General features: G+C 47.0%; 1 protein-coding gene across 1 annotated transcript; it reads right to left on the bottom strand.

Annotated features, from left to right (window-relative positions):
• Positions 1–16,094: 16,094 nt before the first annotated feature.
• Positions 16,095–16,736, bottom strand: LOC141026111 (uncharacterized). Its single transcript, XM_073502081.1, has one exon. It carries the CDS (start codon positions 16,734–16,736, stop codon positions 16,095–16,097), a length of 642 nt encoding a protein of 213 aa, XP_073358182.1.
• Positions 16,737–22,341: the final 5,605 nt, after the last annotated feature.

The raw sequence follows: 22,341 nt of genomic DNA, 5'->3' as shown, positions 1-22,341 counted from the left end.
TGTGCTGAATTTTCATAATCCCATTTTCCTTGCTCACTTCCTTTATGTTAGTGTTTGTTTGACCTATATTTTCATACTTTTATGGCTAATTTTGCAAAACCTCTTATAGAATAAGCACAACATAGTTCAATCACTGAACCTAATACTAAAAGAACATAATAGGGTTTCAAATTGTTTACGTGTATTAAATTTTGTAATTATGAACTATTGATGGAATATTATTCATGTTTGCCATATATGATGAATTGGTAGACTTAATTTTTCAGTACATATTTCATGTTCTGAAAAATGCAAGTACAAATTTTTTTGGACTTTATACTGGGCTAGTGCAAATGCTCAGGTTGATGAATACTAAAAAATAATATTAAATCTTACTATAAAAAATCAAATCTTAAGGTAATCTTACCATCGTCTCTAGCAGGATAAAGATTAGATGCAAAGTGATCTGATCTAATACCCAACACAAACCACACCGCACTAGTACTAGCAAAAGTGCAGTTGAAAACAAATGATGAGAATTAGACCAACCCAGGTAAAACATACATACAACACTCATTCGCAATGTGTTATAGAGAATTCTAATGCACGCTTCCTATGGGAAGAGTTCTCCTAGAGATCCTCCAAGCGAAAGATTTTCAAAGTATTCATGGTACCATCCTGTTTTTCGAACCTCGTGAATTGTGCTCTTCTCCCCAGTAGAAAATAGATTGCCTTGATGCTTGTGAACTAAGCTATGACCAACATTGGTTATAGGGATCTGAATAAATTTATAAATTTATTCTTGAAGACTCATCAAGGTGATTTGAAAATTTATGGGTTTATAACTATACGACCACATATGTGTATTAAGGACAAAAGTGTTAGGGTATGATTTGGCCTGAATAAGTTTAAACACTTACATTTTAATTAGATGAAGAGTTTTTTGATCTTACGCAAGGGTTGCAACCCCAATACCTTCAGGCCTCTATCCGCCCCCATTTATGTTCCTTCTTGAGATTCACACGATTTCTTAATGAACTGGGGGCCAAGTAAAACATGATCTAAGTCATAGTAATATTTCGCGAATACTTCTAACTCAGAATAAGTTAAATATGTTTGTATATTGGTCCATTTGCATTTCTTTCCCTAACCGAACCACCTCTCATATTTGCCCATAATTTTGAAGCATGCTCAAATTTGCCCCCTCTGCCGTTAAGTCACCTTATAGAAATGCCCTTCCATGTCGTTACCGTCCGGTCAAAGGGCTTTGACCGTCCGAAAAAACAGCAAAAACATAAAAAAATATAAAATTTTGTGGGATCGAAGATACTCGAGTGCGTGCAAGTTTTCATGGTGGTTGCATATTCCAGGAGCCCGTGAGAAAGGAAATAATTTAATATGTATGCCTGTGAACAATAAATTCGAAAAAAATAGCAAAAAATATGAAATTTTGCGAGATCAAAGACGCTCGCGTGTCCAAGGTGCGTGGAAATTTTTTGGTGTTTGAACATTGCAGGACCTTGTGGAGAAAAAAATAAAAATTTGGCTAAAAAAAACTTTCAAAAAATGCACCATTTTGTTATTTTGGCTAGAGCTCCTCGCATGTCATTTGATCACAAAAAGTTGCACGCACCTTGCACACCCGAGCATCTTGGATCCGGCAAAATTTCAGTTTTTTTATTTTTGTTGCTATTTTTTTAATTTACTATTCACGGGCATACAGATTATTCTTTCCTTTCTCACAGGCTCTTGGAACGTCCAAGCACCATGAAATTTGCACGAACCTTGCGCACTCTCCAGTATCTTCGATCCCACAAAATTTCAGATTTTTTTTATTTTTTTGCTATTTTTTTGGACGGGTAAAAGCCCTTTGACCGGGCGGTAATGGCACGGAAGGGCATTTCTATAAGGTGAGTTCACGACAGAGGGGCAAATTTGAGCATGCTTCGAAATTAGGGGAAAATATGAGTACTGGGTTTGAGTTAGGGACATATGTAAAAGACCCTTGTATATTTGACTATTTTCTTATTGTTGTCTTTTCATTTGCCTTTTGCTAGATTGCGATGTGGGAGTACATATCTGGTGATATGGCTCACAATCTGCTCCAATACTCCGAGACAGTATGGTTCGTTGGATTTGAACTCTAGGGACAGATTGACTAGCCTCACTTCTTTCTAGCAAAAATATATGGAAGACACCCTGGTTATTCTGCAATTGGGGACAGGTCCCTTCATTCCGTCTTCTCCTGGAATCGATCGCTTCTCAGCGCCCCGTAAAAAACAGTTTTCCCCATCGCCGACGACCACCATGGATGATTTTCGATCACCACCGGCCGCCGGCAGCCGCAGCTTATTCCTGATCTGCTGTTGTTAGCCTCAAACCTGCATAGACTATTAGACCACCGTGCGCGTGCTGAATTGTACTAGCTCGGATCAGATCAGACCACGTCGCCGGAAACGGGGAGCAGAGAAGAATCTCTCCCCGCCGGTGCTGGAACCGACCACGTCGCCGGAAACGGGGATCCTACGCAACGAAGGCTGGTAAGTGGCTGATCCTCTCTACAATTCAGCACAATATTGATTAAAAGGGGGGACCAGATTTGGCATCATCCTAGCAGATTACTGTTTTTATCCCTTGCATCCTACTTGTGTTGTTCAAAATTAAATGATATCACACTAAACAGTGTCTTCAAGAATGACCATGCTATTTCTATCGTTATTGGCACTCATAATAAAATCAAAAGTTCCATTACAGATATTTTTAGCAAACAACAATTGCAGGAGAGTGATATTATATTTTGTGCCAATGACGGTTGATTAGAGGTTTTCTAAATGTATATCTTGCGATACAAGTAATAGAAGTTAGTAAGCTAAAGCCAATCGAAAGCTGGAGCAGTTACACACGAAAATAATGTCAGCAGTCCCAATCGCCAAAAGCTCATGCCATGACGAACCGAAGTGCTAGTATATATTAAGGCCTATGTTAATTCTAAGACAAAGATGACAGTGTCTCAGACCACCCATTTTTGTGAAGGTATATGTTGTTCCTTCAGTACGAAGTTTCACGAGATGATGCACAACTTTGCAACTACATTGTTTTGCTAGGGATGTATTTGCTTTTCAGGTAACCAGGTCATAATAATTTGGAAATGTTTCAGAATGCAGGATAAACCATTGCTTATGTAGTCTACTCTTTGGGGAAGCATGATGTTTGAACCGATGGCGTGCTTCCTTGTAGCATCTGGAAAAATCCATTTGGGTGTGGAAGGTGTTGGCTTCACAGACGATGTGCAAAACGACCAGATGGCTGGCTGCGATTCTGGAGCACAAACACGATCCTTTTGGTATTGTAGTTGTGAGATCAAGGAAAATCATCTGTATTTGCAATTGACAAGAGTAATGTAATATTAGAGGCAACATGTGCCTTTCAGGTATAGGAGTACCCATGTTTAGTTCAGCAAACAGGAACTTGAGTTGCTGTTACATATATGTGCGATTCTATGGACAACCTTGTGTTGTGTTTTATCAATCTGGTATGTATGTATGTTGTTAGCTTTACTAGACAACATGCTTCCTAAAGGTGTTACTACTACTTTGAAATCTTTTTTGTTTTGCAAAGTCTTGTTCCTTAACCCTGAGTTGAATGAAATCAGAATGATTTGTTTTGATTGTAGAGACTTTATTTGCTTCGTTTAAAATCTGTTCGTTCTTGGTCTTGATATATATGCAGTCATGTATGTGGCAAACCATGGTTCAGACAACAATTTGTCAGCTCATAGATCTAATTTTGTGAAGACCTACTGCTTTCAGGGGGCAGGAAGCAAAATGTTCCAGGGGGCATATGTAAAAGGGTTAATGAATTGATCCTAGCCTTACACTCAGATCTAATGCACCAAGTGGTTCTGGAACAGCGTAGCATACCAGGGGCCGGAGCACTGGATATTTTCCCTGCGATGTGGTCCCATGTGATAGCCTATCGCTCACTCGCTGAACTTTTATAAGGAGTATTTTTTTTGTAATTACAAGAAACAAGATTGTGTTCCAATTGTTTAAAAAGGTCATTATAAATCACTTCCTCACAAGAAAAGTGATGAAATTTTCTTACATTATAGTTTGTCAATGGGTTGTTGTTCTATATCTAAAAGTACTTCTCGTTCAATTTATAAGGGACAATACACATAGTGGATGTCTTTTATTTGCACAAAACCAAAAATAACCAATATACGTCCTTTAGCGGGAATATGTTTCTTGGTTAGGAAGATAGAAATTGACATTTTGTATTGGACTACTCAAAGAAAATACAATATGGGGTTTGAGAAAATGTTTTGGCCTAACTGTCCAATAGACGGAAAAAAAACACGTACCAGAATTTTACAAAGACCATTGCCCTAAAATATAAAGAGCTTCATAGCAAATTTCCTCCAAGATCCTAGCATTATGAAATTTATGCATAAATAATTTATTTCGATGAAGACCTCAATGTTAGGGATAACAAAAGTTTGACAATACTGCCCAAGTGTGTAACATGGCACTTGCTTATGTTATCTCGTTATTACTACATAAATTGAAGTTCTAAGGATATTACCCTAGGAGTAAAATGCCTCAAATTACTGAATATGAAATTAAGCAAAACTATCAGGATTGCTATAATTCATGTTTTTATGCACGCAAAAAAGGAGGAAATTTCTGATGAGATTTCTGGACTATTTTGTAAAAAGGGGTTGAAAAAAGAGATGTTACGTGTTGCACCCAACACCAAAAGGGTTCTTCTAAATTATTTAACAAAACACACAATGCTGAAGAAACATAGAATTGTATTCCGTCCATATAACACTAGTAGAAAAACGACCTTACGTTCACCTCATTAGTCCTGGTTCAATTACGGCCCGGTACTAATGGTACCATTAGTCCCGGTTCCAACGACTATGCATTAGTCCCGGTTCATTTGTGACCTATAGTCCCGGTTTGTGTCACAAACCGGGACTAAAGGGGTGGTGGCAGGCTGGCGTCAGGCCGGGGCCCCACGAGCCCCTTTAGTCCCGGTTTGTGACATAAACCGGGACTATAGGTTAGACTTTTAGTCCAGGTTGGAGCCACCAACTGGGACTAAACGGGTCTAACCTTTTAGTCCCGGTTGGTGGCTCCAACCCGGACTAAAGAGGTTCCGCAATTTTCAAACTCAACCCCCCTGTATCGCCTTTTCTGTTTTGAAAAAAAAAACAAAAGAAAATGGTAAAAACTTCAAAAATTAAAATCCTTCGAGATGTAGTTATGTTACTACATCTACTAGTTAGGGAAATTTAAAAACATAAATTTCTACATGTTTTGCAAAAAAGTGTTATGAAAAAGTAAAACAACTATATCTTTTGCATACAATGTCGGAAAAAAAATGTATAATATATCAAAATGTTTAGCACGAAAATCCGGTTCCGATTTCGACCGGCGTAGGCCGTTTTGCAAATTTTTAGAATCCTCAAATTCTGAAAGGAAAAAATGTTATGCTCAAATTTCAGTTTTTCTGAATTTTGCTTAAATCTGGTCAAAGTGTGGTCAAACTGTGGTCAAACTATGGTCAAACAACTTATTCCAGAAATATTAGTCTTACTAAATAATTATTCAAGAATATTAGTGTTACTAAATAATTATTTCAGTTTTTTTTTGAATTTTGGTCAAATCTGGTCAAACTGTGGTCGAACTATGGACAAACTAGTTATTCAAGAAATATTAGTGTTACTAAAAAAAATTTTTAGAATAATAGTTTCAAACATAAACGGTGAAACGTGTGACTTCATGCTCAAGCTAAACTCCTGAGGGTTAATAGGATTGACAGCTTAGTATTGTCAGAAAAACAACAAGTGTAGACTTGGAAACTAGGGGAATAGAATTGGGAAGTTAACCGTGCTCAGGCTGTAGTAGTGAGGGATGCGTGACCGGCCGGGAAGTTAGACGATTTGGAATTAGTGCTCCACACTTGAGCAGTGATGAGGGGTGATTAGATTAGAGATTATATCGTCAAATAATTCAAAAATTTGAAAATCAGAAACAAAATTCAATTTTTTTAAAACCAAAATAAAAAAAATCCTTTAGTCCCGGTTGATGTTACCAATCGGGACTAAAAATCCCCAAGCCCCCGGCCCGGGTTCGTGCCACGTGGTGGGCCTTTGGTCCTGGGTCGTGTTGAACTGGGACTAGGGGGGGGGGGACTTTTAGTCCCCACCTTTTAGTGCCGGTTGCAGAATTGAGACTAAAGGTCCTTACGAATCGGGACTAAAGCCCGATTCCGCACCAGTGTAAAAAATAGTTAATTTTCTCGAATCTCCATTTGTCAGAAATTTATTACTTTGACTATGAATACCACTTCAATTATTTAGATTGAAACTGTGAAAAAATGTATATAGCTTTGTCTCAAAAAGTATTTCAGTAATATGACTAGTTTATTAGTTTTTATACATGTATTAGAATATAAATTAGTTGTAAAATTACGTCTTGGAAACCTTAGAAGAAACAAGACCACATGAATTGCCTACAATACTTATTCTGATTCATGTGTGTGTGTGTGTGCACGCACACACACACACACGTGTTGTATTCACAAATAAATCTGTCCCATATAAATTGAGCGTGCAACCCTATGATCCAAAATACAACAAGTAGTATTTCCTTTGGATAGAGATAGATTATGTCATGTAGAATTCATTTACGATATTTAACTAGCTAATAAGTCTTGGTTGGACAAATCAAGATGAAATAACATCACTTGCTTTGTTGTGTTGAAGGCTTGAACCTATAACTTGTACAGAAATTACAAGTGACATAGAAAATGTGGATTGTACTATCCGGTGCACTCAATTTTCATCGCCAATCCAGAAAGTTGTGCAAAATAATTTAGTAACTGCCTTGTCCATGGTTTTCATTTTTTGCCTTGTTCGCAGGCATACAGAGGTGTGTTTATTTGGTGAATATAATTTGCTGACAATATGAATTTGAGTCAGATTCTAGCAAAGATTCTCTGAATCTGGTTCAGATTCTCATATGTTGAGGTATCACTTTACCAAATTGGAAATTAAAATGACCAAGATTTTTGAAATATCAATGATTTTTTTTAAAAGGAATATAGTAATATCGAGAAGATACCAATTACGCCTAGTATCAGCACCAACACCATATCAAAAGCTCGTCAAGATATCATGGATGCGCACAAACAAATTATTACAAGAAAAGAACAAGAAAAGCATGACCACAAACACAACTAGGACAGCGCATAAACGAGAAACAACACCAACCACTCTCTTGGCATTACATAAAACTGTGTGATATTTCTTCAATAAAGAAGCCTCGAAAGGGAATAACACATTCGTGTCGCCATTGCCAGATTCCACCACTGAAAGCTAGATATTTGGCGTTCACACCGAAGGACAAGTCTGAGCAAACTTGAAGCAATTCATGGAAGAAGGGAACGAGTTGTAAGCACCTCCATTGCTAGGTACAACCAACTAAGGTCTCGTTTGATTCATAGGATATGAATATCATAAGAAAGTTGTATAAAATAAGGTGCCATGTATCTCTGTTTCTATAGAAAAAGAAATGCCATTTGGTTCATAGGATATTATTTTATTCACTATGCAGATCAAGCTACTACGCACTACATGAGCGCGTCCAAGGACAAGCACTCAAGTTTCATCATAGCTTAATCGCCGGCCTCGTCGTTGAGGTACATCAAATATCCGGTGAAAACTTCCGATGTGACACTCTCGTGCTGCATCTGTACGAGTCACAATATACTGGCCTCAACCTCACCGCCAACGGCGCACCTGGAGCTAATGCCACCCTGATGCACCATTTTAACATGGCGTAATTCAAGCAACCGCATATTGAATAAATATGTGTTTCATAACTTCTAACATATATTATCGGACATATATAATAGAAGGCGATGTATAAAAATAAAATATAGCAGTTAAAATACATAGGGTTCACTAGTTACAACTTACAAGATTTTTTTCACAAAAAATTACAGTTTTTTTTTTTTGCGAATACAAACAGTTACAACTTACAACTTCATTACATAATAAAGCGGGTTCATAGTTCATACCAAATGATTTTAGCAACTTACAGATATGTTTACAAAAAACAAAAACGGACTGCGGAGGACAAAATAGGATCAACTATAGTCTGTGGAAATTGTTTACCGCGTGTGGCGTGCCTGCCCGGGCCATTGGCATCTTCGCGCTAATTGGCTGGTGAAATGTCGGTGTGCTTGGGTGTGGCCAAGTGGGTGTCCTGGCATGGGTGCTGCCGTGCTGGCCGGCGTCCGGCTTGTCCTTGTCGTCGCCGTCAATGTGGCTGCCGGCCCGACCGAGCGAGGAGTCGGTTGGGAATGGAAGAACCTTATTAAGCGTACGCATCTCCAGGACCTCCGGAGCTGAGATCGATCTATCAAATGGATCGATCAAAACGATTGCTAGGATCGCTAAAACGTGGGAAGCGACCCAAGGGTCACATGTGCGTTCCGCCCGTTCAAGTGGGCTGGCTGGGGAGCCTGGATAGTGGACCCTGACGCACTCCCCTCGCCCAACCCTGGTGCCCATGGGCTTTTTAGATGGCATGCGATGGTGCACCCGCTTGCGACACTGATGAAGTCATCACTATCGAAACTTTGTCTTACGCGTGAGAAAAAAAGGAAACTAGATACTGATGGAAAAAAATACCTGCTCGATTCATACCCGCTCGATTCTGACCGTTGCGATCCGCACCTATATATACATACTGCCAGGCAGCTATCCATCCACATCTTGGCAAGAAAACTACTTAGCCACAACGTCGTCGCGCTCGTCAAAAGCGCAAAACCCTCGCACGACATGACCTCCAGCGGCGGCGCACCAAACCGATGGCGGCTGCCTCCTCCTCTACCGCCGCCGCTCCCAAGGGGGGGGGGCTACCGGTGCTATTTGTGCGGTAAGTGGTGGCCAACAGTCCCGACCCTCGGAGGTCACATGTCATCTCGCCGCTGCGCCAACAAGCGCCGCCGCCGCCAAGAGGACGCGCCGGTAAGCCAGCCCCCTGCCCGTCTCGACCCCTCCCCCCCCTGACTCGACTCTGTCTGCTCTAATTGACCATGTCTGTATTTTGCGCAGGTGGGGGCATGGCTATTGGCTCCGAACCGCTTCTTCTGGGAGGAGTACCGCCATGAAGAGCGCCCTCCGGTGGAGATAAACTTCCTTGGGATTTTGGAGAGCCGGTCATGGAGGGCGCCAGCGCCACAGCCGGTCATGGACCATGAGGATGCAGAGCCGCATGTTATCGACCTGACCTTGAGGCTCTGATCAGTCCTTGCAAGGCGCGTATTGCTGGTTGCTGCCTAGTTGGATCGGATTAGACAGCAAGAAATATTCAAACTTGGTTCGTGTCAGCGTTTGCTATGTTTAAGCTATATCTTACTGTGTTCTTCGCTATTCAGATGAATATTGTCCATGTTTAAGATTTAATCGCCTTTAGTTTGTTTAGTACTATAATGTACTCCCTCTGTCCCATAATGTAAGACATTTTTTGACACTACACTAGTGTCAAAAAACGTCATATATTATGAGACGGAGGGAGTACTAAAAGAGCGTTCCTTGCTGTGATCTTCTGATCTTTGGTGTTGGATAGATCTCAAAGGGAAGAAATATAAGCCATTATTTGTTGCGTTTGCATCCAAGTTTTTTTAGCACATGTGTAATATTCAAACTTGGTTCAGATTTTTTGTACTACAGCAAAACTTGGTGTACATTGTCTGTCGTAGATCATTACTTTCTTAAAATGATGCGGTAAAATTTTGGCTCCATATCTCGTTTTCACAATAAGTTTCTTTCATCGATGTAAAGGAAATCTTTACTCACGCAAAAAGGCAAGTCGATCGACGTTGGGATCGATTGCATGCAAACGTTAAGGCGCGTTCACCTGTTTCCTTCTTTTTATCCGTATATATCTCACTCTCAGCCATTAGCTACTTACCATTCTAGCTAGGTACTTACCATTCTATTGGAAGAATGGTGGACATATCTGGACTCTCTCTACCCTCATTGAGCTGGCCTATACTAATGTCATTAACAGTACTATGAGCTGGTTAATTAATATTATATATACAATTAATCCAAGGAGATCTCATTTTCTTCTCTCAATAGATGGTATAGATTTCATCAACTTATTGGTATTATACCCATGTTGAATATTTGTTAATTCTATATCAAAAAAAATTCACTAGTTAATTCCGCTTTTAGTACATAAAACACAGCCGGTTTTTTCACGAGTTAATACCGCACGCGCTTGCTAACCAACCCAACCGGTAACAACAGTTGTTCAACACGTAAGATGAGCCTTTCATATCTTTGGTACTCCACAGTCCACACAGAGTGAGGCGGGTCGCCGTTGTCTTCACCTTAAGCATGCAACGAGAGGCACATGCTGGCCAGCCTGCGCTCTTAGACGTAGCCGAAGCAGTAGTCCAGCGCTCGAGCTTACACCACGCCCCAGTCACTCATCGCCGACGCGGCCGACGTGCTCAAGCTCGCGGTGGGTCTCGCGCGCCGGCGTGGCCATGTACACGTCACGCCGCCGCTGAGCTTCGCATGCGGTCACGTCTTGTCGCTCATCCAGCCCACCCCAACGCTCTCTAATATGCTCGTCGCCCTGGTGCAACAGCAAGGCGCGCAGCAGCAGCCGCCACAGCCGCTCCTTCGCCATCAAAGTGGATCTCGACCAGCTCATCATTTTCATTCTTGACGACCCCGGCCAGCGTAAGCCGCGGGATGCGGGAGGCCAGATTCTCCAACGCTACCGTCAGGAGCAACCTCGAGGAGGAGGGCGCGCTCACATGATGTCCTCTTACTCGGTGCACGACCGTAGAACCCTATCCCGTATACCTCGCCAAACTCCATGTCGCCAACGCGTGCAAGCTCTGCATGCCCATCGACGTTGGGCACCAATGCGCCTAGGTCGCGTCCGTATATGGACGTGTCCACCGCCTCGCCGCCGGGCCACCACAGCTCCCCCCCCCCCCCCCCCCCACAACCCCCACGTTGCCGCGAGCACGAAGTCACCCCCCTGCGAGCTCCTTCGTCTGATGATGGCACGCTAGCCTGACGCCGCCAGGCCAGCTACCTGGTCCAGGGGAGACGCGCATCTCTTCGCCGACGCCCGCAAGCTTTTCAACAATTTGCCCCCAAGGTACAAATGGACTCCGCTGACGAGTTCTTTTTTCACAATTTCCTCTGCGACTCCGATGATTCCTCATCCGACTATTGTGAAGACAATCCCCAACCCTGTTGGAGAGAACAGGAAGAGATTTGCCTAGGAGCAAGAGGGTGCTAGGAAGGATGTCGAGCGTGCCTTTGATGTTCTGCAATCTCGATGGGGCATCGTTCGGTATCCCGCTCTTGGATCACCAAAACATTGTGGGAGGGTGATGACTGCTTGTGTGATCATGCACAATATGATCAAGAGTTTCAGTTCCAGGGTGACAATGTTGTGCCTGAGCATGGAGGAGGAGCGGCAATGTTTGCACAGTTCACCCAATTTCATCATCAAATGCGTGATTGGAAAACTCACATTCAGCTGCAAGATGATTTTGTTTAGCATATGTGAGCTCATGTTGGCAACCAGTAAATGTATCTTTCTTTTAAATATATTTTACACAATTTAATTTTTATTCGGCTTGTAAACTACGATATATTTATTTGGGTTATGGAACTATACATATTTGTTTGCTTGGGAAACTATGCAAAATGTGTGTATATTGGTTGAAACACGACGACAAGCTGGCCGCGCGGGCAAATATATGGATCTGCGCATTGGATGCACCGCCGACTCAAATGAAAAAGAAAACGGACACTGAGCGGGCGGCCGACCCAAACGAACGAAAAGCGGACAAAGCATGTGTCCATTTAAATCAGCGTGTTGGAGTTGCACTAACGGCGTACTACGTCGTTATGCAGACCGAGCTCCCGTGCATGTCCCGGCTCGTCGACCTCGACGTGGTGCAGCTCCCTCCTCGAGCTGCTGGTGGACATCGACATGGGCAGGAAGGAGAAGGCGCTGGCCTTTCTTCGACTGTCTGCTCCTTACATGCAAGGTGCGCGACCAAGCACATATGCTATGCGCAGGCGCATTTTTTTTTTTTGACGAAAAGGCAGGATCACTGTTTTTCATTGCGCTTAGAAGGAATAAAGGTTTACAACTTAGAAGAAAAGAACAGGGAGGGGTTTAGCTCGAGAAGTTACATCAATCAGGTTTTAAGGGTCGCTTGACAAGGTGTAGAACTCTCCTACGGCCAACATCAATCCAATTCTTGGCTTCAACTTGAATCTTCTCGAACAGGGGTCTTGCGCTGCAGGATGAACTTGCGCAGGCGCTTTCTGACCAGTGAACGGAAGTAGATGCAGCACACGTTGACGTGCAGCCGTGCAGGTGATCAACTGCGGTAGAAATTTATTTTCCCCAGGATAATTTGTTAAGTACACTATGCCCTCTAATTTTTAATCCCTCACACGTAATTGCAATGAAAAAATAGCGTGTTGCAAGATTTAGGGTCGGTCTTCTCCAAATGCTATACAAGTTATATCATGCTAATAGCGTGCCATATTTGAAAATAGCGTTTTGTAGAAAAATGTCAAATATATCAAACAAAAATTAAGGCTTTCATAATTTGTAAGGAAAGGGAACACTCCTAATTAAACAGACAAACATACGAGAGATAGATCAGTGCATGTACACACCTAATTTGCAAGGAAAGGGAATACTCCTAATTAAACAGAGAAGTATCAGTGGCTGACTTGTCGGCGCGGACGGCATGGTGGACACTCGCGTTGTCTTGCTAGAGTTGAGGCATGGCTGGTGCCCCTAATTACCGAAAAAGGCTTTCGCCCTGCTTTATATTATAAAGCCAACCGCACCACAAGCATCCAACAAGGTCCAACACAAAACCACACACACACGAAAGTCCACAGGAACAAAATGTACAAGAAAGGGTTACTGCTGAGGGCACAGCACAACAAGCCTAAACCCAAAACACACACGCCATACAGCCGCCAGGCGGTCGAGTCAGGCTCAGGAGGAGGAGGCGGCAGCGGGGGAGCCACGCGGAGCGTCATCGAGCAGAGATCGGAGAGGAGGGTGGTGATGACGTCCCGGTCCTGGGGGCGGCTAAGCGGCTGCCAAAGCTGCAGGTAGCCACACAATTTGAAGATTGCGTCAGTCGCACGTCGGAGAGGCACCTTCTGAATAACAAGCTTATTGCGAATGTTCCAAAGCGTCCAGGCGAGAACCCCAACGCACAACCATCTAATATGGCGGTAGCGAGTAGGGGAAGCGTTGAGCTCGGCAAGCAGGTCGGGGAAGTTGGTATTACACCACTGTCCGCCAACCGTTCGCGGAAGCAGGCCCAAAGGAACTGGGCCGAGTGGCACGAGAAAAAGATGTGGTTAGCATCCTCAATCGTGCCACAGATGGGGCACATCCCATCACCCGGGCCATTACGCTTGAGGACTTCAAGCCTAGAGGGGAGGCGTCCACGGATCCATTGCCATAGGAATGTCCTGATTTTCAGCGGAAGTCGGATGTCCCAGATCAGGCTAAATGGTTCCGGGGCCGTCGAGGGAGCAATGGCACCGTACAGATACTTCGTGGAGAAACGGCCAGAGGGCTCAAGGCGCCAGGAAAGAACATCCCGGTCCTCCTCGACGTTATTCGGCATAAGTGCGATGTCTTGGAGGAGGGAGTCCCAGGCGGCCACCTCGAGGGGGCCAAAGGGGCGCCGGAAGGCGAGACGCCCTAAGTCAATACGGGCCGTCTCGACAGAGACCCGAGGGTCAGCCGCAATGGCAAATAGTTCTGGGAATCGCGCAGCCAGGGGGGAGTCCCCAAGCCAGCGGTCGAACCAGAACAAGGTCGAGGCCCCGGAGCCAACCGAGATGGATGTGCCGATGCGTAGTACGGGCAAAAGCTGGATCACGGACTGCCAGAACTGGGATCCACCCGTACGTTGGCAAAAGGCAAGAGGTTGGCCACGGAGGTACTTATTACGGATGATGGTGAGCCAGAGGCCTCCCTCCCCATTGTCAATACGCCACAGCCATCGGGTCAGGAGGGCAATGTTCATGCGTCGGGATGACAGGATCCCAAGGCCACCCTGGTCTTTGGGTTTGCAGATGTCGGGCCAGCTCACCATATGGTACTTCTGCTTGTCGCCCTCACCAGCCCAGAAGAACCTCGACTGGTATTTGGCCACCTCCTGATGGAGGGTCTCATGAAGGCTATAGAAGCTCATGAGAAACCAGAGAAGGCTGGCAAGCGAGGAGTTGATTAGAATCACCCTGGCAGCTTTCGACAACCAGCGTCCCCTCCAGGGTTCAACCCTGTGCTGCATCCTAGTCACTGTCGGGCGGAGATCCGCGACGGTGAGTCTGGAGTCATTAATGGGCACCCCCAAGTAAGTCGTGGGGAAGGAGCCCAGGCGGCAGTTCAGCCGGTCCGCAATGGACAAAGCATCGTCCGGGGGGTAGCCGAGGACCATCACTTCGCACTTGTCGAAGTTGATGGTGAGGCCGGACATCTGTTGGAAGCACAGGAGGAGGAACTTCAGGTTGGCGATGTCGGACGCGGAGCCCTCCACCATGACTATGGTGTCGTCCGCGTATTGGAGGAGGGAAACCCCTCCTCCGTCCACTAGGTGGGGGACAACGCCCCGGATATGGCTGCAGGCTTTGGCCTTATCAAGGATGACCGCAAGGGCATCGACAACCATGTTAAAAAGGAACGGGGAGAACGGGTCACCCTGGCGCACCCCACATAGGGTGGGGAAGTAGGGACCGATCTCGCCGTTAATGTTGACTGCCGTTCGACCGCAGGTGACGAGTTGCATAACGCGGGTCACCCAGCGGTCGTCGAAGCCCTTCTGAAGCAATACTTCCCGAAGGAAGGGCCAGTGGACCGTGTCGTAGGCCTTATGGAAGTCGAGCTTAAGGAACACCGCACGGTGGTGCTTGGATCGGACTTCGTGGAGGACTTCGTGAAAGCCCAACACCCCATCCAAAATAAATCGGCCTTGAATGAAGGCGGATTGGTTGGGGTGGGTGACAGAGTCCGCAAGAAGGGTCACCCTATTGGCGTATCCTTTGGCCAGGATCCTGAAGATCACGTTAATCACGGTGATCGGGCGGAACTGGCGGATGTCCGAGGCCCCCGGAACCTTTGGGATGAGGGTAATGGTCCCATAGTTCAGGCGCCCCATGTCCATGGTCCCAGAGAAGAACTCGTCGAAGAGGGCCATGACCTCCGGTTTAATGGATTGCCAGAATGTTTTAAAAAACAGGACTGGCAATCCATCCAGGCCCGGAGCCGAGGAGGGGTTCATTCCATTGATCGCCGCAAGGACCTCCTCCTCCGACAAAGGCGCCACCAAAGCGGCGTTGGCCTCGGCGGAGACAAGCTGGGCACCCGACCAGGTATCGGGGGCCAGCACAGCCCCACCCCGAGGGGTGGGGGTGAAAAGGGCTTTATAGAAGCCGTCTACGTGGGCACGGATGTCCGAGGGTCGAACAAGCTGAGTATCACCTTCCCACAGGGAGTGAATGGAGTTGCGACGACGCCGGCCGTTGGCAATCGCCTGGAAGTAGGCCGTGTTGGCGTCGCCCTGAAGCACCGACCGTTGGGTGCCGCGCAACCGCCAGTAGGCCTCCTCGTCAGCATAGATGACCGAGAGCTGGTCCTCGAGATCATATCTCAACATCCACTCATCCGGGGAGATCCCGGACGAGTCAGCACGGGCGTCCAGGGCCTGGATGGCGCTCAGGAGGGCCTTCTTGCGGTCACGGATATCACGACCGAGGTTCGCACCCCATCCCTTCATAAATTGGCGGGCTAGCTTGGCGCAGAACTGCCAGGAGTCCACCACAGACATGGGGCGGTGAGGGGAATTGCGCGCGGCGGTCCACTTAGCCGCAACAGCCTCGCGGAACCCGGCCTGATTGAGCCAGAAGAGCTCAAACCGGAACCGAAGGGGGATGGGGAGGCGTTCATCAGCAGAGGAGAGGAGAAGAGGAACATGATCAGAGCCAATCCTGGTAATAGCCTGAACCGAGGCTAGGGGCATCTGAGCTCCCATTCCGGGGAAACTAAGACGCGGTCAAGGACAGAATGCGTCGGGTTCGCCTGGCGGTTAGTCCAGGTGAACCGGGCCCCCGTGCGCTCGAGCTCACGGAGGCCCAGCTCCGCGATGCAGTCGTTAAACATCTGCATCCGGGGGCGATTAACCCGGTCATTGTTCTTCTCATCCGGGGAGCGGATGAGGTTAAAGTCACCTCCCACCACAACAGGGAGGGGGGAAGCGGAGATCTTCTGCTGCAGCTCGGCGAGGAAGGTCGGGGAGCGGCTGTGGTTTGCCGGTCCGTAGACGATGATGACCTCCCATTTAAAGTTGAGCGCACGCTCGAAGATCTCCATACTAATGAAGAACTCGCCCCGATCCATACCTCCCACCTCAAAGGTGGCATCCTTAACACCTAAGAGGATGCCACCCGAGTGGCCATTGTTCCCACTAGAAGGGAGCCAATGCCAGGTGAACAGGTCGGAGCTAAGGCTGTCAAGCTCGGGAAGATAGAAATCCATGTGCATGGTTTTTTGGATGGCAATGATGTCGATGTGCTCATCACGGATGTACTCAACTAGCTGGCGGCGGCGGCCGTCATGGCCGAAGCCGCGGATGTTCCAGAAGAGGGCACACATCTAAACCGCCATTGAGGGGCTGCTTGACCCCAAGACGGTGGAAGCACTGTGGGCTCTAAGAGCGGCAGTGCGGGATCGAGTGCGACCACGGATTTCCTCGGCCGGCAGCCCAGAAGGGGTCTGGGGTGCCGGGGTGTGGAGGAGGCGGGCCCGGGTTTTGGCGAGTTTCCCGTCAAGGATCTCGCGAGCCTGGATAGCCGCAATCTACTCTAAGGGGGGACCCACTCCCCCCATGAAAACTATAGCCGAGTCTAGGGCCACCTTGGCGAGGCGGCCCTGCGGGATCGCTTCGAGCGCAGAAAATGAGCAGACGGAAGAACTGAAGGGGGTGTCGGACGCACCTGTCTCGAGGTTCCGGGCCGCAGCTCGGATCTCCGCCCGCTCTGAGATGGACGGAACTGGGAGGCCGGCCGGGCGGTCCGCGTCGAGTCGGGCACTGCGGCGGGAGGCAGTCACCGGAGTCGACGAGGCCCGGCCCGGCGGACATACGGAACCGACCGAGGTGGGTGGGAGGCGACAGGGGTGGCCACATCAGCGGAGGCCACCAGGAGCAGGCGCGGCGGGGACGCTGGAGCCGGTGGCGCCAGCAGGGCATCGGACCCCGCCAAGTCGGGGGCGGGCGGGTCCGGGGCAGGCAGGTCGGCCACCGGGGCGGGAGCGGAAGCCGGTGGAGAGGCGGGAGGTGACGGAGGATCCTCCCCAGGAGGGTCAGCCGGGGCAGACCCAAGGGGGGCGGGATCCAACGCCGGCGAGCCCGACAGCAACGGAGAGGCCACCGTCGGGGGCGGAGGTGGCGGGGCGGCCTCGGTGGAGAGGCACGGCGAGCACGGCGAAGATGCCGGGAGGACGAGGAGACTGACGCTCGAGATGTCGCTGAGCTCGGCTGAACAGGAGGGGGAGGAGTCGGGCAGCGCGGCGGGGGCCGCCTCGACGGAGGCCAACCCCCGCGACCGGCTCGCTCCCGAATGCCCGCGTCCCGGAGGGGGGTCCGAAGGGACGGGCGAGGGGGAGCGGCTGCGGCCCGAGCGCTCATCGTCGTCCTCCGGGTCCTCGTGGCGGGAGGGGCGCGGACGGCGGTAGTGGGAGTCGTCGCGGTGGTCCGCGCTTCCCCCGGCAAAGTGGTCCTCGGTGAAGCGTCGGGGGCGGCCGATGTGGTTGGGAGGCTCGGGGTAGATCTTGAGGTTGAAACCCTGGTCATTGAAGAAGACTCGGACGGTGGCACAGAGGGTGGAGGAGTCCAGGCACTTGACCTTGACACGGACCTGCTCCTCCTTGCGGAGAGAGAGCTCGTCCACCACCACCACCTTGCCCAGGAGCTTGGACATACTGCGGATCACCTTCTCAGAGCGAGCAATGTCGGGGAGGCCAGCGATGAGGATCCAAGCAGTATCCAGCACGGCCACAGCCTTGGGGTCCATCAGCGGCTCAGAGATGTTGACGACGAGCTTGTGGAGGGCGAGGGTGATGTCGTCGCTACGGGTGCAGAGGCCCAGGCTAAGGGCGTCGGGGAAGACCATAGTGAAGGAGCTGTCCGAGGTCGGAGTCACTTGCCAGTCCCAGACACGGCGACAGAGGTGGTTAAGCTCGGCCTCGATCATCTCCAGTGAGGCGACCTGTCACGCCCAATATGCGATACTATCCGAAAGAGACTCGAAGGTCCCACCAAGGATAGAACCGCATATTGACACGCTTTTGCAAGGTGGATATCATTACATCAACATTACATAATAGCTGGGGATACATACGAGAGGCATACAATGCCACAAGAATACATCAATATACATGAGAATAACATTCGACTATGGATGAAACATAAACAGAAACTCAAACGACATCCACCCTGCTAGCCCAGGCTACCGACCTGGAACCTATCCCTGATCGAAGAAGAAGCAGAAGAACTCCAAAACAAGTAAACATCGCTCTCGCATCATGATCATCGCAAAAACCTGTACCTGCAACTGGTGTTGTAGTAAACTATGAGCCACGAGGACTCAGCAATCCCATTACCATGGGTATCAAGACTAGCAAAACTTAATGGGTAAGGAAGGGGTAAAGTGGTGAGGTTGCAGCAGCGACTAAGCATGTATGGTGGCTAACTTACGCAAAGAAGAGCGAGAAGAGAAGCAACGGAACGGTCGTGAAACTAGCAATGATCAAGAAGTGATCCTGAACTCCTACTTACGTCAAACATAACCCATAAACCGTCTTCACTTCCCGGACTCCGCCGAGAAGAGACCATCACGGCTACACACGCGGTTGCTGCGTTTTTCATTAAGTCAAGTGTCAAGTTCTCTACAACCGGACATTAACAAATTCCCATCTGCCACATAACCGCGGGCACGGCTTTCGAAAGATAATACCCTGCAGGGGTGTCCCAACTTAGCCCATTATAAGCTCTCACGGTCAACGAAGGATAATCCTTCTCCCGGGAAGACCCGATCAGTCTCGGAATCCCGGTTACAAGACATTTCGACAATGGTAAAACAAGACCAGCAAAGCCGCTCGGTGCGCCGACATCCCGATAGGAGCTGCACATATCTCGTTCTCAGGGCAACACCGGATAAGTCAAGCTACGAGTAAAACCAGCCCTCAAGTTTCCCCGAGGTGGCCCCGCAGGCTGCTCGGTTCGGACCAACACTTAGAGAAGCACTGGCCCGAGGGGGGGTTAAAATAAAGATGACCCTCGGGATGCGCGACTCCCAAGGGAAAAAGGCTAGGTGAGGCAAATGTAAAACCAAGGTTGGGCCTTGCTGGAAAAGTTTTATTCAAAGCGAACTGTCAAGGTGGTCCCATAAATCACCCAACCGCGTAAGGGACGCAAAATCAAGGGACATAACACCGGTATGACGGAAACTAGGGCGGCAAGAGTGGAACAAAATACCAGGCATAAGGCTGTGCGGCGATGCCAGATGGGCTGTTGTGTAGTACACGAGAAAACACCACAACGCTGTTTCGTTTAGCGGCGAAATAGTGCGCTATAGCGCGAACAACGCTGTAGCGAATACATTTGCTAAAATGTAACTTGGCCATTCCAGATACGCCGCAGCAACACTATAACGTCGAAATATCACACTATTTTTTCATTGGTTCACTGAGGTCTTCAATTTAAAATTGGGTCATCCAATTTTGACCAGGTCAACAATTTCTCAAGGAGTTCTCTCATCTAATTCTTTTAATTCACTATGGTCCCGAATTTTTGAGTTCTCCCACTCGATCGAGGTATTCAAATTTTGAATTGGTTCACACTTTGGCCAGGTCAATGATGTTTTAAATTTGTCGGCAACAATGGGCCTATGAAAACATATCAACCTCTTGATGTTGTCCTAGATAGGGGTGTGTGTAACGCTCCGGACACACCCGCCGGTGGTCGTTACTCCTGGCGGGATCTAAACTGGCCCCACAGATCAATACTAGTCTTTTCTGCGCACTTTGTCCTCACTCGTGCGCACCCGAAAGCAACTTCCTGGTCGGTCACCCATCCTGAAACTACTCCAAGCTGAGCACGTTTAACTTTGGAGTTCTTTCCGAATGGGCTCCCGGAAAAGAAGGAATTCCTTATTGATATGAGTAGTCTATCATCCCTAATAAGCCAGGCTATCACATACACCCCCACTCAGCGGACCATAGGAACGTTCCCTCTTGGCACATACGTCTGTGTATCCAGTCCGGTACATGTGCCATGCTGTGTGCCACGACGGGTCACAAACGTCATGAACAACATGACCGCGCACCTGTCCACAAACATCCGTGTAACCGTGAGGGTCGGCTCTGATACTAACTTGTAACGCCCCGGACACACCCGCCCGTGGTCGTTACTCCTGGCGGGATCTACACTGGCCCCACAGATCAATACTAGTCTTTTCTGCGCACTTTGTCCTCGCTCGTGCGCACCCGGGAGCAACTTCCCGGTCGGTCACCCATTCTGAAACTACTCCAAGCTGAGCACGCTTAACTTTAGAGTTCTTTTCGAATGGGCTCCCGGAAAAGAAGGAAATCCTTATTGATATGAGTAGTCTATCATCCCTAATAAGCCAGGCTATCACAGGGTGCTAACCACGTCAGCTCTCAGACATTGGCTAGGCCAAGCACCCCACACAACCAACCAGTGGTCCACATTCGTCAAGCCTCATGAAGTATTCGAGATGGAATCTTCCAAAGACTTGGCGCGTACTCCAAGGCATGAATGCACCCTTTGGCATGTTTATCTTAAAATGTAACTAACCTATGTGTAATCCTAGATACCCCAGCATCTATATAAGATGAGGAGCTAGTCCGTAGAGAAGGATATACTCATACACATACGATCTCAAGGTAGATCAACCTGTACTCTGTACCCCATCCATAATAAATACATACAAAACATGAAGGTTTTACCTCTTCGAGTGGGTCTGAACCTGGGTAAACATCACGTCCCCTCTCTGTCATGTTACCATCGTGCTAAGGCTACCATCTTCGGACCCCCCACATGAGATCTCAAGATTCGACTCTGTCACCTGTGCATCCTCTAATCATCTAGAAAAATGAAGCAGCAACATGTGATAGAGGTGAGGGTGTACCGTCTTTCGATAATTTGTTATATTAAGATAGAGAAAAAAGTGTTACAACAGAGTGAACATGTGCTGGCCATAGCCGCGGTAACACCACTCCAAAGACTCACAGGATTACTACCGTTGATCCACTACTACCACATGTTTCCACTACCGAAACAACTCTCTAATCCCATCAACTGTTATGGAGGCCAGGTGGTTCATAATTTAGAAGGTAAGTTCAATAGATTACATCATGGATTGTCAACTATTGCATTTTCTTCATTACCAAAAAAAAATCATTGCATTTTCTTGAGAGACCCAGCCGAGAGACTATCTTTCCTTTTGTTAACTGTACAAATATCGCTTTGAGTGCCCTCACATTATTTATTTATAGTATGTTGTTAGCAGCCCAAGTGACACATTCGCTTCCTTTCAGATTGTGTACTCATTATATTATACAGAACTAAACATGAAATTTGTTGCCTGTGTTTTATATCTTGCTCATTATGTTTGTTATTTTTAGTCAGGGTATGCAATGCTCTAAGTAATGATATTGTTTTAACCATCATGTGGAATCTACGATACCTACATTATGTTATCCTTTGGAAAAGTACAATTATAGTCTTATTTTGGTGAAACAAATTACATTCTATTGTCTCTTACACTTGGGAAAACACTACATGTTTGAAGGATCACAAGGCACGAATTTGTCATTATCCTTCATATTTTGTTAATTTACTTTACATACAATTGATCTCATGTTCTTCTTTTCAGCACTTTCCTATAAAACATATTGTTAATATTCATTCATGCTTTGTATTTGTGCATTTGTGACGTAATTTTGAACTTTTGTTTATTATGTTTTGCCATCCATAGTTTGCCCACCTTCAATTTAGAATCATCTCATATGCATAATTTGAAGGTAAATGTTATAACAAAAACCGATGATTTTTTACTTTGTGTCCATCCTTCCTTTCTGACATTAATTAATACAAGAAAGTTGCATATGAAACACTTAGGATTTTCCCTTCAAGCTATCTAAATATAAGAAAAAATCTCGCATTGTACATTTCAAC

Source organism: Aegilops tauschii, chromosome 6 (assembly GCF_002575655.3).
Source record: "Aegilops tauschii subsp. strangulata cultivar AL8/78 chromosome 6, Aet v6.0, whole genome shotgun sequence".
Classification (NCBI taxonomy): domain Eukaryota; kingdom Viridiplantae; phylum Streptophyta; class Magnoliopsida; order Poales; family Poaceae; genus Aegilops; species Aegilops tauschii.
Note: the sequence above shows the minus strand (reverse complement) of the source record. Positions and strands in the feature narration are given on the sequence as shown.